We start from the raw sequence: 18699 nt of genomic DNA on the forward strand, positions 1-18699 counted from the left end.
ATTTCCACAAAATGAGAGAATAGTAAACAATAGTTAAGCAATAGGTGCAGGGTAATACACTCTTTATTTCTACCAAGTTTCAATAACCTGTGTTTAAATATTTCTGAGATGTCAACAATAAAAGCAAGTATTCGTAGGTAAATTTCGGTAACCGAATGTTACCTACGAATACACTTTGACATCATGACAGTATTGTGAAACACCGCCATTCATGCCAATGCCCATATTGGTACATAACGAAGGCCTGTATGTTTGCTATCAAATCATATGTCAATGAAAGTTGCGAATTCACATACATGCCCACCATGCAAAACTGAATACGGCTTAATTGGTGAAAAATATGTACTGAAATAGACGACGGTCTGCTCATTTGAAAGAAAAATCAGATTCAAAGAAGATTAGAAGGGATGAATACTTGGATTTGTCAGCTGTCATGTGTGCTTCATTTTAAATGTTTACCGACCTTCTGGCTTCTGAGTAATTTGTGTCCAAATTGATTTATTCGAAGGTAACTTTTGACGTTTTCGCTAAGGTTACCTACGAATACCATGGAAAAAACGACTGTTCTCATTGTCTCATGATCTAGACAACACATTGATGGACCCTAGTATAAAGCTAATTGTAGTTGCCCTCAAACGAAAGGCCACAAGACGTAACTGACTCCAAGATGGACTTCACAAGTCTGCAATAACAGTTTTAAGCGATTTGTGTGCAATTAGCAAATTAAAGTCACTTTAGTGCCTTTGTTTCTTACTTCAATCCTCTTTCAACCGCTGTGAACCGACATTATTAATACATGATAGGGTCTAAAGTATCAATAAACGAACATAAAGAAAATAATACATTCAAAGTGCTTTATAAAATGAAGTTTTGATTGCGATATCCACCAAAAGTCTAATTCTTACCTACAAATACTGAAATGTTACTTACGAATACAGCATAATACATGACATGTGTAATGAAGTGTCCCTACCAATGGAAATTAATTGTCAAAAACTTTAAGCGGTACCCCAGGACACTATTATTACCCATATACGGATTCATTCAACAATTATTTATTATGTAAAATTGCTGATTAACTACTTGTATCAAGATGAAGTGGTCAAAATCTTGCTAAAAGCATCAAAACATTTTTGATCTAAGGTAATAGCATTTATTCATTTGGACGTACCATCTGAGAGAGATCTAAAAACTACCATTTTATTAATTCATTACCATAATAGCAAAATTTAAACCAATAAACTCAATATAGATGTTGTTAAATCGCTCATGTTACCTACGAATACCCGGGTTTCTTCACCTTTTCGTTGTATAAAGCGTTAGGTGTATGCGTATAATTCGTAATATTCTTGAAAACATATATCATACTCGTTCTTATACAATGTGTAAATTGATTCATACTCATTTGATAAATAAAATACAGAAACTGACCTAAACTTCATTTTCAAAAATATACTAGCATAAATTGACTAAGATCATATTGATCTCGTTATAAAAATAAAAACAAATATTTTCTGGTTGAGCTAGCATTTTCCTGACACCCTGTGGTCTACATTACACGAAAAAAGCGTTAATGGGAATATTCCATTTGTTTTAGGCTAATTAGTATTGCGATAGTGAAAGCATCCTAGTGGTATTCGTAGGTAACATTGGGTTTTGATATCACATTTACTATCACACGTCCTGGATTTATTTTTCAAGATTAGTAATGGCACTTTTGGTTCCTATAAGGCCAATATGTCATCAATCAATGGGCAAAAGGAAAAAATTGTGGAGACATTTTTATTTCGGACTTTTATTTTTGGCCCGTGGACACTTTTGGTTGGATTCGACCATATATATATTAGTTTGTCAAGATAAACTGATATAAACCTGGCCCTAATATCGTAATCTAACTCAAATAAATGTAAGGGGAAAATTAAGACGGCGGGTATGAGCAAATCAAAACTGAACGTTGATTGATATCTGATTAGAACCATTTGCCTGGAGATTACCTGCTAATTGTAAACATGGTTCTTTATACAAAGTCCCACAGCAGCTAAAAGGAGTATCCCAACAAGCATTGCAGTATAGCTGCATGCTCCATAGTAAATGCATACAAAATATAAACAAGGGCCTCTTAGTTATTGAGAGCTATGGATAGTTTTACAATACGTTAGGGGTCATATTTTTGCAGTCTTAACCTCCCCGGATTTAAGCCACTATTAACAGTTGAAGTGGGGGATTTTATGTACATTTTCTATGGCACATACAGTTCTATTAATGGTAATAATAACTCGTTATGAACACGGCAGAGTGCCGAATGCGCAAAATGGCTGTTCTGAGTAAAAAACGTTTGAAAATCTTTGTACCATTCCATCGGTCATTGTAAAAATAAAAGTAAAAAAATCATCTCCGTGACTAAACTAAACCATGAATCCTAAGGACCTGTAGTGTACAATATAAAGTGTCGAATGCTGGCTACGTTTATTGTAATGATTCGCAGGTCGGAGGCAGGGGAGGAAGTTTAGACTCGATCCTCCAGTCCTCGAATACTCACGCACGGCCGCTCCACTGTGCTGTATTGAGGACTGGAGCAAACAACGTTCTAAAACAGGAGCAGTGAAATTTGAATATTTAGTAGATTTTGATTACGTCATCGCGCGCGGAGACGCGGAATCATAAATCTGATAAGGGGCACACCACTAAATCAATGCGCCATTTGTGCTACTGAGTTCCGGTAAAATTCAGAAAGTTTTTGAGGTATTATGGGCTGCTCTTTGGACTAATAATCAGAAAGAGTAGCGAATTATAGCTTAAATAAAAGTGGAAAGCCTGTGCATGAATTTGAATCACTAAAAAGTCGCATTTTTATAATTATCGAGAAAATAGGTCCGCGTATTAAAAATGGGCAGAAACGGGTTTACAGTCATGAGAGCATGTCAAAAACAGTGAGGGCGCTGTTTAGCGGCTCCTACCGGGAAAACGAGGTGGAAGACTACCCATACATTGAAACATATGTTAAACTTCCATCGATTTGCAATCGACTGGTTATCATTAAAATTCTCAGAAAGCGCCGAAAAGGCCTCAAAACGAAAAAATAAAACTGGTGTTTTTACACGTATTTCAATGGGACGATTATTTAGTGGTGTGCGCCCATAAACACTTCAGAGCCCTGATCTGACGCTTAACCAGTACTCGGCAGTTTATTTTTAAGTTCCCTGTATGTAGCGTAACTACCAGCTACAAAATCAGCTAAAATCCACTCGTCGCGTACGCGTCTTCATTTTTTCATAAGCGGATCGAATCCCCCGTTTTAAACCTTCTTTGCCATCAATTTGGAGTTACCGTTGTTATCGCCATTACATATTTCTCAAATTTTCACTTTTTAATGAACTTTGCGATGATTTATATGTCTTTGAAAGTATTCATGGGAAACACTTTTATATTTGCAACACACTGAGACCATTTGCACCCCGTCAAGTCATAATAGTTGCCTTGATTTTGAGGAGGAAAGATCGTCGCCACTCACCACAGTGATGACATGCATTCACACCGTACAAACTACAGTACCGACTGCCTCGGATTTTAATACGGTAAGCATGGTATTCAAGTGTCATTGAAACATACATAGGATGTGCATGATTACTAGCTATTACTTCATTTTGTACAGGCCATATCTTTTACGGAGTAAGAACAGTGACAAGACTCATGATTGACTGAATTTCAAAGCAAAACGATAGCATGATTGATAGTATTCGGAGGCTAGGCATGCTAGGCTAGACTCCTAACTAGGCCTACCACGGACACGGTGCAATAAAATAAATATATTAATTAAACTTTGTTCGGTTTATATAAGGCGAAAAAAATAACGCCGTGTAATGATATAGAATGGCTTGTGCGCGGCTGGGCGCAATGTTTACGCTAGTTGTGCATTACGTAATGATCGGTGCACGCCAGGGCTGTCAACTTTGGAATTGCTACAGTCTGTCCACTTAGAAGTACAAAGTAAATAGACCCCGGAAACTGGAGGTAGGCCTATGAGAATAATTATTTCAGTGCAATGCTTCTTTGGCGCGCCAACTGCTGCACCACGCTCTTTTACGCGTCGCGTCACGTTCGCGTGTGACGTAAAGCATCGGCCCCCGATCCCACAAATTTGGTTTGTACTTTTATGTGGACAGACTGTAGCGTGAGACACGCCGCTTGAAAAATTGTGTGTGATAGGGGGTAGGGACATCAAATTATTTTTACGATGCATGAGATTTTACTCATTTTACAGCTCTTTGCGTGAGATTTACTAGGTGTGAGATTATACAACCTTGGCGTGAGACCTTGAGAAAATGACCAAATGCGTGAGACTCCCAGGCAGTGCGTGAGAGTTGACAGCCCTGGTGCACGCTTGAATTTACGCAATCGTGAGAAGGACTTTCTGCGCGCAGTAACAAAAGCCGAATAATTTCCGCCAAATAAAAACCGAACAGTGCGCGAATCAATATTGATTCTTACAGAATAAATTAAACTACAAACGTTTGCAAGAATCAACTTTGATTCACGCAAATCTGTTTACGAGAATCTTTGCGAAAAATTCTCTTACTAAAAGTTGCTCAATTTTAAAATCTAATTTTTTGAATTTTCACAACTAGGTTGTAATCAGTGATGTCAACTTGAAGTGAACTGGACAGTTACAGCAACTGCATTCTGGAGATGTTCATTGTGACTTCAAATCATGGTGTATGGAGAACTCAACTGTGAATCATCAAAAATCTGGTACGTACAATGAGTTTAATAAATTTTTATTGTGTTTATATGAAGGATTATGCCGTAAGGTCTAAGGCAAATGAATGTATGTTCCGGGCAGCCCTCAAAATACTTTTTTGAATAGCTATTTTTGACAGATTCCGATTCCAATCAAAATAGCCCTCATGTGTGTATTTTGCCATTGACAATTTTTTTCCATGGAGGCTATTTTGGGAGAATTGGGGGAGAATTGCCTTTTCCCCCCATGAATTTTGACCCCTGGTATCGAAGGATTTTAGAATGCTTAGTCATCATCTAGGCCAAGTCGCCCCTACTTGCAGCTGAATTGCACAAGCTCTCTGTAAAATTATATACCAAATTATTCTTATTATAATTCAATCAAATGTCATTCCTCGTCAAGTGTTGACAAAGGCAACAGTGTTTGCTGAAACGTTTACAAGTAAGTGCATTATGCATAATTGGATCACATAGAATGAACATTGGTTACTGAATTTCAACATTTCAGGTAATTTTGTGTACCCAGTGCATTTTTCGGGCGGGTAACCTGGTACCCGAAATTGCAACAACAAAAAAAAATCCAAATTTTTTTTTAAAGTTATTTAATTTTTTTCAGTTTTGTAGTGTCCCTGGACCTAGGCCTAAATGCTAGGATCATTCATGGTTGACCTAAAAAAAAAATTGCATGATGTTTATTGAATTTGAATGCATTTTGATTGATTTTAATAGAGTATGACATGAATACAAATTATCAAATTTCATATTAAAAACACAAACAATCATGCAATTTTTTTTTAGGTCAACCATGAATGATCCTAGTATTTAGGTCTAGGTCCTGGGACACTACAAAACCGGGCACCCGGGCAGGGTATTTCCTGCCCGGGTAACGTAATTTCGGGTGGGTACCCGCGAGCCCGCCCGAAAATCCCTGGCTTAATATGTACCGTATGCATAATTCAAAATCAAAATCAAATGAGAGCATTCAAATTTCATGGAATCATTTTAGCACTGCAATATCCCAGGTTGTTATGGAGCTCCAGAAGTGGCAACTGGCAAGGAAAGAAAAAAAGAATCTCAGGAGATTCAGGGCCCTAACTTAGTAGCTTTAGGCCCCAGCTTAGTAACACAGGGCCCTGACTTAGTAATTTGGGGCCTGAAGATAGAAACTTAGGGCCCTGAAATAGTAATTTAGGGCCCAACTTAGTAATTTGTGCCCCTGACGTAGTAACTCTCAAGGCCCCAACTTAGTAAGTTGGGGTCCGAGCTACTAAAGCGAGGGCCTAAGTTACTATCTCGTGCCCAAGTTAATAAGTTGGGGCCTGAACTACTAAGTCTGGGGCCCAAGCTACTAAATCGGGCCCAAGATATGTTTTCTTTCCATGTTACTTTGTGGGCTTGGTAGATTAATTGTTCAATTTAATCTTGGTAAGAAAAATGTATTAAATTACAAATATTTTTAATTGATTTTTTTTTTACAGATGAAATTTAAACTTGTACTGCTGGAACTGAAAGGAACCACCTGTAGCAAGAAGCTAAAGCAAAAGAAGAGAATGAGATATGTACCAAATTCGCTGAAAAGGTACCCGTCGGCCATTGCAAATCCACATACACCTTCAACAAAGAAGAACCCCCACCACCGGACTTTACCACAGTGGAACTCATATAATTTTGAAATACTGACCACAATCGCACCCTGGGCCACACGCCCACACCCTTACCCTGATCAAGTTTACAAAATACTCCACACCCATACCTTGATCAACTACATGTATGTGCCTATTCAGACTATAACTCTGTTACAGCTCTAGCAGAGATGGAAGTGTTGTTGGTCATGCATGAACTATGTGTATGTACCTGTGGACTGGACAATGTTATTGGTAAATCAGCAGTGTTGGGCAATTTCATTAAAAGTGTTCATAAGGCAAAAATAGTTGTTGGCTTGTCCTCGTCCGATCAACCGTCTCATCCGACCGACTGTAGAACTTTTTCTTTTTTTTTGAAAATTTAATTTTAATTTTTACAAAATAAAAATAAAATTTTTCTGGATTGGAGTGATGTCCCTGGACCTAGAGCCAAATGCTAGAATCATTCATGGTTGACTTTAAAAAATAACGTTTTGTGTCTTAAATATGTAAAGAAGTAAAGTTATAATTTGTATTCATGTCAATGATGTCATGGTCTATTAATGGGTTCCAAAATGGATACAAATCCAATGCATTTTGAAACCATGTTATATTATTATTATTATTATTATTGTTTTTTACAAAGTCAACCATGAATGATCCCAGCATTCAGCTCTAGGTCCAGGGACACTACAAATCCAAAATAAAATCCCAATTGGGGGTTTACTCGAACATGGTACTAATACTCGGACGATTACGGTACATGTACTTTAAAAAAAAACCATCTGAGTCCCACTGACCCAACCCCTGAAAGTGATCTATGGACAAGCTATAAACAATTTTTTGAGCCTAATTGTAGATAGTGAAAATGAAATCAAAATTTGGAAATTAAGAATGCACTTTTCAATAATATAGGGTTTTAACTAAATAAAATTGGGGATCAATGCCAGTCATTATTATGTTTTGATGAATCCAAGTGTGTGAAAATATTGGATCTAAAACATAATAATGATAAAATTCGGAAGCTTTACTACCAATATTTATTGGTCTAGCTATGAGTTTTAAAATATTGGACTCGACTACGTCTCGTCCAATATTTGAAAACTCGTAGCTTGACCAATAAATATGGGCTCAATTGATCCAATTTTATATCAAAGTAGGCAGGGTGTTCTAACCAATGCTTTTCATCTTTGTAAAATTAAAATGGTTTAAATTGTTTTAAAATTCTCATCTGCTCCTCTAGTCCTGGGAAATAAAGGAGAATGGTAAACTCAACAGCCTCATCTCCACTTTTCTCCATCAAAATGGAGATTTTGGTATCCATGTAAGGGGCTGTGCAATAATTATGAGCTTTTTGGGATCCCAATTTGCAAACTTTAAATGGTCTAGATGTATGTTGCGAGCGTAGCGAGCAGGAAAATGTGCATACTTAAGCGTTTCCGTAGGCCTACTGTTTTCCTAAGCCTTTTTAGAGCATTTGATTAAAAAGGCCTGCCATGAATGTGTGCCAAAAATCGCTTGCCCCCCCCCCTTCTCGGCTTGCCAAAAAGTACTTTCCCCCGCTTTCGGCTCACCACAAAATTCTTGCCCCCCCCAAATTTTACCCTCCCCAGGGCTCATAATTATTGCACAGCCCCTAAGTTCATATTTTTCTCATTGTCCCTGTGAAATATTGGGGCTGAAAGATCATATAATTTTGTTTGGAATTTATATTTCTTAAAATTTTTATGAATAGGCTATTCTACCTCCGCTGAATTTTAAGAATGTGAAGTGTACATGTACATATGCTTTGAATGTTGCTATTTCCTGTTTGACTACCTACATTACATTGTACCACAATGTAATTTATAAGCTGGTTGCGTTATTATGATTCTTGTATGGACAAACTATTCTTTGAGACAAACTATTAAATGGCATGGCCTATTATTCAATGTTGATATTCCTTTAAAAAATATGTTTAATGTTAAATATGCCTATTCAAAATAATACAGTTTTGACACTGCCAGTAAAATGTTCTGCATGTTGGACTACTCGATGTGTTTTTGCACTATGTTAGTCATGTCTTAGAAAATAAAATGACAATGAATAATAATACAAATTTACATGTATCTATGTGTTTGTTTTCATGGTGACACTGGTGTAAGGAATGATCAATAAATTAATGGTTGAGGTTTTTTTTTATGGAACATGAAAAAACCTACAAATTTGTAAAATTGCTAGGGGGAAAATGTTTTGTACTGATGAGGGGAAAATGGTCAAATCTGTGAATGCCTGCTGAATTCCAATAAAATTGTCAATTTTTAAATAAGACTCATCCACAGTTTTTAGGCCCAAACGAGGGGGGGGGGGGGTACTCATGTTTGGTTTGTGGGGGTGCTGCAGAGAATTTGAGCAATCAAAACCATTTTTTTTTAATTTGGATATAGGCCTACCAAATATTTTGGCCAAATTTAATGCAACTGAATTGTCTTAATTTGTTTTCTTGAACAAAAATTTGGAGACTGAATTTCAAACATTTTGGCTACTGACTATATGAGAAAATTTTAGGCAAATGTTTTTCATCTTTGGATTCCCCCCCCCCCCTCATTTTTATGCCCCTCCCCCAAAAAATCCTGGTCCCCCACTGGACATATCAAAATGGTTAGTGCAGTCATTCAGGGGCTATCAATTTCTTCAGACGTGGGGGTCCCAAATATATGGGGAGGGGGGTCATAATTTTTTTGGGAGAAAAATAGGGGGGGTCATAAAAATGCCCAAAATGTAGGGAGTCACAAGTTGACCACAGATAGTGTGTTTATTTTATTAAAAAAGACTGATTTTAATACAATTTTGAGCCTGTTTAGGGGGTATGGGGGGTCATAAAATCTTTGTTGCCGAAATAGGGAGGGGTCGCAATTTTATTGACGCCGACTCAGTTTGGAAAATTCAGCCCAGGGGCATATTTCAATTTCGGGAGTCATGATGATTGCCTTACATTTAGAAAATCATGCCATATTTATTTATTTCAAGAGCATATTTATTATATAATAATTTATATAATCATAAACAATATATCCCCACGATACGGGCATTTTGGGTTCTTTTTTATTTTATACATAGGCCTACGAAAATTACGTGTAATTATCGGCTATCTACGGTAGACAGCAAATTCGTCATGATAGTCTCCTCTGCTGCCGATTTGATCCTACTCACTCAAGTATTACCGGCGGTGGAGGAGACTAAAGCCTGTGGTGACCTACTGCGCATGATCAGAATAGCCTAATTAATTATTAATGACAATGGAATTCCATTGTCAAAGTGCTCCCCTTTTTTACGCCAAAAGAATTCAGGCCTCGAATAAGGCAACGTGAAGGATTGTGGGTAAAAAAGGCGCCGCCATTAGAGGCCAGAAGGATTCAGGCTAGAGGAAGTTACTTCCGGCTCGAAACACCGGGACGACATCGACAAAAGCAGTGTAATATTCATCTTCCTTTGGCCCGGTTTAAGACACAATCGTCCTCATTTCGGCTTACTTTAACAATTTTCGCAATTATTAGCGCTCTTTTGTGTACACTTAGCCCTTTAAAAAGGCTTTCCTGTGGCAAGTGTAAAGTGTTACTTACATCTTCACTTACATTTTCAGTGTACGTTGGTATGTCAGGATAAACTGATATAAACAGGGATCTTAGGGGAAAAATTTAAGACAGCGGATATGAGGAAATCTAAACTGAATGTTGAATGATATCAGATTAGAACCTGGAGATTACCTGTTAAGAGTGCACATGGTTCTTTCCACAAAGTCCTGAGATAATGTGCAATGAATTGCCATTTTAGGTTAAATACCACTAATAGGCCTGGGCGATACATTGAAATACGATGAGGAACTATTTGTTTTCATGGCATTCGAAAAGACTGCATTAAAATCGCTGAAATTGATCAAGTTATATAGCCAAAAAAGTACTTTTTAGAGTTTGATGCTTCAAAATGGTACATTTTCTCTCATTATATGACATTTTTGATGTAATAGTACCAAAATTCATACGCACGGCTTCGGTTTTAGTAAATAGTCGCCTTATCATATTGTAACTTTCAGCTTCGAGGGCGCACTGTCATTTTAAGGTGTTTACGGTTCAGTGCGTTAAAACAAGAAAAATCTCAGGTCAACCTATGTTGAATTTTTGATCATTTGGCATCTAAATCATATAGTTTTACCTGATATTGGTGGCATTGAACTGTGAGAGTTCTGAATATGAGAAAATTCCACCCGAAATTAGGCATTTTCCCATTGAAACACGTGTAATACATAATTAGTGGTATTTAACCTTTACATTCTACATCTGCTAAACCTATGCACCAATTCAAGAGACACTTTGCGTCATGCGTGCTTAATGTTCGGTCATTGCTGTTTAACCCCAGAACTACTGACCCATATTTTGTAACACGGACTACGCTGGGGGAGGGGTTGCAACCCCCTAATTTTTAATTATAAACGTCATATTTGGTATCAATGTATAGCTATGAGTCTCCTTTATCCAGTGATACCAAAATAAGTACAAACATGCCCCAACATAATGCCGCTATGACGTTATAATGTGATGGCGCCCTTGCACATTTTGGCTATGAACAAAAGTATAGGTAAAACTGATTTTCTGCTAACAATTCTACAAAAATGTGAACTAAAAAGTAAAAATCCAGTATTATAGCACTTGGAATAATGTCACAGGAAGGAAATTAAATTTTACTGTAGAAACCAATGGCGGGCCTCAACCCCCCCCCCCCCTTATGGCCATCTTTGTCGGACGGTCCTACCCCCGGTCATGTCCTGGGGTAAAAATATTATCACTAAAATGAGTGTCAAGGATTGATATACGATTAGCTTAGGTCGTTTGGGCGTAAACGGGTGCTTTTCTTTTTTTGTGACGGATAAAAAATCTTGGGAGTGGGTGGTACAACCCCTCTTAGTTCTAGGGTTAAAATATATAAAACAATTATGAAACAATAGTATGCAACACAGTTTATTAAGAATGGGTTAAGATGAGATGAATACTGTATACTATCTTAGCAAACACACAAAGGTTTTAAAAACGTTTTCAATTCTGGTTTAGATAAAAACGTTTAAATAACATTAAATAACATTAAATTAAAGGCCACAAAAACGTTTTTAAGAACTTTTTGTATAAAAACACACTGCAATAACACTTGTAGAATGTTTTCAAAAATATCATTGTAAATTATTTGTGCAAACATCTTTGCCAAATACATTGTCAACACTTAAAATGTTTTTAATGTTATAACCCTTTATTTAACCCGACATATGTTTTCTGACAATCTTTTATAACGTTTTGCGAATGATGATACGGTAATGCTGGGATGATACGGTATACTCGTGCGAGCTGCGATATCAAGCTGGTTTGATTCCTTGTGTCGTCTGCTTAATTTGTTCATAGTGTTAAAGTATGTTAAATTCTAAAAACGGATAGTAGGCCTAATACTAATTAGTTCAGTTCCGTTCTGTTCAGTTCAGTTTTATTTCATCAAATTCCATCCATACAAATAATAATACAGTATCAAAAAGCTTTTACAAACATCGTATAATAATTATGGTGAAAATGATGAGGGTGCCACTGAACGCAGAGCGTGTTGTTGTGGTACCCTTTACATAAGTTAGTATTTATTATGATAAACAAAATTATAGAAGGATAATATATACATTTATAAGATATGTGCCTTGTGGGATAGGCATTAACTTATTATCACAAGAGCTATTCTTTCAATTATAAATCAATGTCAACCAAGTACGTCTCCACACTAAAGGGCTAGATGTGTTTTAACAGTCGTTTTTACTTTGTTATTTCTTATTTAACAATTGCATGATAGATGTTCTCCCAGTGTGGGGTGTACCGACATCCAGGCGATAAAATGATCGGAACTGACTGGGATATCTTGGTGATTTTACTGTGCTTACCAACACACTCATGGAGAGAGTGGATAACCTCTGTGACACGCTGCTCTTATTGTAGTCCTCGGAGGGTAAGACCCATATGAAAATTAATCTCAAGACCAAGCTTGTAGCTCTAAGCAGGTTCAAATGATTATGCAAATTGAATTTTAAAAAGTGAAAAGTGACGGAATATCCCTCGGGGCTGCGCCTCTCGGGATATTCCTCGGTTCCAAAGCGCAATGTTTAGATATTTCACAATACCCTCAAAACAACTGATGCGCAGTCATTAACCTCTGAACAGCTGGGTTATGTAAAGGTCATGAAAATATTTTTAAACGTCTTGTAGAAACACGATAACAATATGTTTAAATTGTTGTTAAACGCAAACATATTTTGCTGCAAACAATTGTACAAAATCCATTGGGCACAAAAGACATCCGTACAGTTTAAGAACAAAAGTAAAGTGGCCGAAAGATGGAACATTTTGTTCTGCAAATTGTAAAAATAACAAACACCTGAAGTGAAACAGCTTCAATTAAATAGGTGAGTTTTCAGCTGAGATTTAAAATATTAAATTGTCTGAGCAGAACGGAGGGAGTGTGGAATAGTTTTCCATAGCCTCGGTGATGCAACTAGAAAGTCACTAGGAAACCGTTTAGACACGAGTACAAGGTTTCACAGCAAGTTGTCAAGGTGAGCAGAAAGTTTTGTTGGTTGCCAGTGAGATAAGATCAAAATTACAGGCATTACAAGTTTATAAAGAATAAAGCACTTGACAGTGAACCTGCGGACGATATGTTCGTGGCGCTTGGAGCATGTAATGAATCGTGAGGTTGAGTTTTGAATCCTTAAGGTTATACAAAGAAACGTATAAAAACGTATAAAAGACGTATAAAGTTGTTCTCTAAAACCGCGTTTTCTCAGCAATGAAATATCGCAGTGAGTCAAATGTTGGTGCATGGATGTATCTTTACATTATTTATGTGTGTTTATACAAATTTTTAGAATCCGTTTGAAAATCCTTCGTTTAAATCATTTTTACGCACCATGTTCACAAGATCAAAAACGCGTTCCATGCAGTTTTTTGAAATTTTCGCTCCGTATAAAACCACGCCGAGTGATTGTTTTCTCCTTTTTTGCATTGTACTACAAATCGACCAAAGAAATAATGTTGCCATGGGGAAGAACCAATTACAGTACCGATTAAATTTTATTAGCCCGTTTTTGGGAACAATTTTCGAGAATCTTGTACCACAAAACACAGTTATGTAACATTATCGATATCTGGATTGTGGAACGTTAATTTTGATTTCTAACTGCCTACATTATTTCTCCAATGCCTGTCGCTTACTTTACCATTTGAATTTCACTCCAAATTTAAGCTACTTTTGCAAAAAACGAGGTTTTTCGCCATCGATACCTCCGACATTTACAGCGGTAATGAGGGTGTTTATCATAAGAGCCTGTTTACGCACTATTCCATAATAGTCGGTTTGAGATCAACCGATTTCATATGTCCCTTCAGTTGCTCAATCGGTTAGCGCGCCGGACTTATACGTTCGACTATATAATACTATACTTTTGAGCTGGAAAATTTGGTACGTGTTCGAGTCCCTACGTGGTCCATTCCGTTTATTTTATTTTTCTCTCACTTTTTTTCCTTTTTCTTGTTCGTTGCTTTCTTTCTGGCTGCAGCGATTGATTGTTTTTGCCCGTTTTTTTTCATGATATAATTCAGGAATTTTTAGGCTATTCTAGTCTAATAGGCGCGGCCTATGAATATATTTGTATAGTTTTATTTTAGTTCTCAAATTCGATTAACAAAATATTGGTTGTTGTTGTTGTAGTTATTGTTGTAGGCCTATATATTGCATAATCAGGGCCTATTATAGCATGGGAAGCATTGATTTATTTCACGACAGATATCATTCAGGATAATTTTAAAAATTGAAAATTTAGAAAATCCAAAGGAAAATTGCCGAAAACGGCTGCCCACAATCACCCCCCCCATCAGCACATATGGTCCTATCATGGTCGCCCCCTCCCTATCCCTGCAACATATAGGATGACTCACGAGCCGCAGTTTGTCCGTGGCCGGCCCTAGTTCAGATTGATACACTATCATGACTATTGTACGCGTGAGTTCATTCTTTTCTGCATGGCTGTTTCCATTATTAACTTACGCCCCTCTGGAATCAAGCCTTGAAAATCAATTGCATTTAACCTTAAGGGCTGGGGTATGAACGTTTGGACAGTATTTATTTTGGGACATCAGAGCACATCAGACATATCGAATTGCATTCTGAATACGAAGAATGTCATTCTGATATCAAATAATTTTGATTTTTGAAATTCGCAATTTAATACACATTTTATGGCAAATCATTAAAATTGATATTTTTGATATTTAACAGTACTTGAAGTAAACTTTATAAATCTGATGATTTATACTTAAAGTGTATGTAGGTGGGATAAAGCCGACGATCAATTGAAAATTTTGACCTTTCGTATTGAAGATATGGATTTTTTTCCCAAAACACCAAAAAAAAATTAGGTCTTTTGGGAAAAAATCCATATCTTCAATATGAAAGGTCAAAATTTTCAATTGACCGTCGGCTTTTTCTCCCTGCTACATACACTTTAAGAATATATCATTAGATTTATATAATTTACTTCGAGGACTGTTATATATCAAAAATTTGAAAAATATCAAATTTTTATAATTTGTCATAAAATTTGTATTATATTGTGATTTTCAAAAATGAAAATTATTTGATATCAGAAAGACATGCTTCGTATTCAGAATGCAATTCGATAGGTCCGAGGTGCTCTCATGTCCCAAAAAATACTGTCGAAACACAATAAACGCTCATTTTAGATCCCTTAAGAGAGAAAAGTGTATTTTGGTAATCCATACCAAAATAAGTTATTGCAATCCAAATGGCATATGTGACCGGACACTACGAATCAGCCGTAAAGTCGGCCCGGTCAATTTTGTTTCTTTTCGTATTTAGAAAATAGATATCATAAGCTTTAAAATGGTATATCATTTTATGACTTCAAACGATATTTTGAAGCGGGGTTATGGTTTCTTGAACTCTGCTCCTTCAACAAAATGGTATCTTTTTTGGTTCTACATGTGTCTCCTTTTCCACATTGCTGGTGATAAATATCAACAGTCATAATTGGCGGTCATTTCAAATCATCCCTAAGTCAACGAGGTTCAGGAATGTCCTCTCATTATTAATTGTTGGTTATACATACCTAGACAAAATACAATGCTTTGTAACCCACCACTTAAACAGGATTTAACCAAAGCAAACCATAACTAGAACTATTTAAGGATTCTATAGAAGTAGGTAGAATATTATTATCCTCTTCCGCAATAGGATTATTGATTGGTTTAAACGCTGTCAAATGTCGCGTCAAATTGAGGTACCTATGAATATGACCTTCACGCACATTTTACACTGTAACTCAGAATAAAATTTGCCGACTTTACGGCTCATTCGTAGTGTACGGTGTATGGCCACATATGTGGAATTCTGATCTAAATAATATTATAATCGATAATAATCTACACAATTTCCTAATTCTTAATCAAATGTTCATTACATCTTTATTAGCGTTCATCTTGCGAAACGATTGCTTGTATCACAGCCTACGAAGGGGGGGGGTACAACACCATCTGGACTTGGACTTTCTATAATTACTTGTTTTAAACTGTTATATATATATATATAACTAAGGTATCCCCAGCAAACACAAAAACGTTTTAAAAACGTTTTAAATACGTTATAAAACGATTTCACATCACATCACATTATATTGTAGAAGTGAAGCGGTATTTATTTTCAACACTCTCATAATTTAAGCCAATTGATATACATATAGCTACGAAAACGGGTATTTACAGCTATTCAGCTTTATGACAAATCTAGGGTATGAGCCAGGGTAGTCAACGACTAGTACCTACAGAATATATGGGAGTAGAGAGAATGGAAATGCCTGCCACTAGCCCACACCTCAACACGATTGAAAGTGTGGGACCAGCTTGACAGTGCTGTGTGTGCCAGAGTAGCCAATGCAACCACATTGAATGACCTGTGACGAATCCTGGTTGAAGAATGAAATGCCATCCCACAGCAACGTATGACCAGGCTGTTCAGCATCATGAGGAGGAGGTGCCAGACTGTTGTAGCTGCGTATGATTTTTCGACTCCACCCACAATTGAGTTTAGTTTTGTTTGAACACAGAAGAATGGTCTATTTGGCACATTCTGCTTGAGATCGCACTACATTCACAAGACGTGTACTAAACCGCAACAGACTGATTGTTTCAAATGTAGTGCCATTGTAAAGGAAAATAAAGTAGCTATCCATTGACATAAAACACGATGTGAACATGTCAAAAATGATCTGAAATATGGGTGCTTGAAAAAACTTTTATTGAGGAGTTTAAATACATCATAAATCATAATACTAATTATTGATTATTCAACTAATTTACATATAAACCATATTCGAATAAGCATTCAAGTACATACTCTACACATATAAACATAATCACTCTTAATGCCTCTATATATCTGAATATAAGAAAAATGCGATATATATATATACATATATATATATAGTATGCTTTGCGTTACAAATTGTGCACTAAATCTGGCTAAATAATTGTTTTTCTTTTCAAAGTAACATCAACTACGAGGACTAGAGACAAAAGGCCCTTATAGTATGAAACAATTTTTCGTGCGAGGTATGAGCTAACTGGGTAGCAAATCTATTCCTAAGATTTATGTCATAATCGATATCACTTTTATTTTTGTGAAGTAAACATCTAGATCACCTAAGAATATATTTTTTGAAAAAAGGTTGCTTTGTTTGGCGAATCACGAAAGGCACTTCACAGGTCACATCAGCACGACTTTTAGTTATCGCCGATTTGTACTTAGTAGTCGTCTTTCTCTGGCTCGATTGTTGGGAATTGAACATTAGCGTAGACACCAGTATCCATATATGTGTGCTGTAAATTGATACAAAACATAAAACAATTGGTTAATAACAATATTAAAAGCAAAACAACAACAACAACAACAGAAAAACAAACAAACAAAAACCAGTGTTATTGGAATGAATTCACAGTATGAAAATACTGTGTGAAAGGGGAACTAAAAGGCAAAGATTTGGTGTGTGGGTTTTCTTCTATATAAACATATGGTGGTAATTTAAGTAATTGTAGAAGTGATGTAGTGGCAGCTAGTAGTAGCAGCAGGTGCTGGATGTGTTTAGTGTATAATCATACCTCCTTTACTGAGATCATATCATTGAACGTAGTAGCGATATGTGCAAATGAGGGTCGCTCTTCAGGATTCTCATTCCAACATTCTGTCATGATCTGATACCTGGAAACATAAGTAATCATTCGTTATAGCAAGTGTTCTGTAATGCTAATCTATTATTGTTGTCATGGTAGATAGTAATACCAGGTAGATAAGTCAATATCACGTGCATGCTAATTATGGCCTACGCCAACTTACTTTATTCCCATCTTGAAAGTTGTGTGAATCCTTAAAGATAAAAGCATTTTAAGGTGATTGAACGTCTTTTAACAAATAAAGCTACGTACACTGCGTTGTCAAGACTAGCAGGTTTTGGCATACGGTAGCCTTCCGATAACTCGTGTGCTAAATCCCGGGTTGCCATTCCTGAATATGGTGTTGCACCTGTTATCAAGGAAACGTTTCAGGTTTAGTTAGGAGAAACTGATGCACTTATGAATTGGTTATAATCCTCAAAATAGTTGCCCTATAATCGTTTATATAAGATGATACATAATCATAATAAAGAACAAAACAAAAATTTGCCCAAAACTACCCATTTGGCTTTGTTTAAAAAAGTATTTCTTCAATTGAAAGGATTTTTGGCAGGCATCATCAGGCTCATAGCATCAACGGCACCGATTTCATACATAAAGTTAACTGAATGCCTGAATGAGTACACACTAAATAAAAGAGGTCACTAATTCAAAAGTTGCAAGAAGTTAATATCAAGTACTCGATTATAATGCATGTTTTCCTGATATTGGTTGCTCGATTATATAGTCCAATTGCTCGATTGCAGTTGCCCTATTCTGGGCAGACAGAAAGTGGATGCACGCAGTGATTCTGCTTAACCATCGTCCTGTAAAAGCATACTAATATTTGCGAGTTTTGAAATCAGCAATCTCTTCATTCATCAGGACACCAGCGGGATTAGAACCACTGGGTATGAATAGGCTATGAGTCTGAAGATGATGCGTGTCACAAATATTTTCAATCGAAAAAATGCTTTTTGAAATACACAAACAAACCCAACGAGGTAGTTATTTTTGTTGTACTATTTATAAGATATATATAATTCGTCATTAAAATCATA

The 18699-nt window shown here is 36.4% G+C and overlaps 1 protein-coding gene and 1 long non-coding RNA gene across 2 annotated transcripts in view; one reads left to right on the forward strand and one right to left on the reverse strand.

The window, feature by feature from the left end:
* The first annotated feature begins 3150 nt into the window (after window positions 1-3150).
* LOC140169333 (uncharacterized) lies at window positions 3151-7154 on the forward strand. The gene is made up of 3 exons (XR_011861366.1): window positions 3151-3575; window positions 4626-4749; window positions 6216-7154. It is a non-coding gene; the product is annotated as an uncharacterized lncRNA (long non-coding RNA).
* Window positions 7155-17233: 10079 nt separating this feature from the next.
* Window positions 17234-18699, reverse strand: part of LOC140168902 (uncharacterized) — a 28855-nt gene continuing 27389 nt past the window's right edge. The window contains exons 24-26 of the mRNA XM_072192229.1: window positions 17912-18008; window positions 17588-17687; window positions 17234-17308 (exon numbers count right to left, since the gene is read on the reverse strand). Of these exons, the coding sequence (XP_072048330.1) occupies window positions 17234-17308; window positions 17588-17687; window positions 17912-18008 (272 nt within the window). The remainder of the gene's footprint in view (window positions 17309-17587; window positions 17688-17911; window positions 18009-18699) is intronic.

This window comes from Amphiura filiformis, chromosome 1 (genome assembly GCF_039555335.1).
Source record: "Amphiura filiformis chromosome 1, Afil_fr2py, whole genome shotgun sequence".
In the NCBI taxonomy this organism is placed as follows: Eukaryota; Metazoa; Echinodermata; class Ophiuroidea; order Amphilepidida; family Amphiuridae; genus Amphiura; species Amphiura filiformis.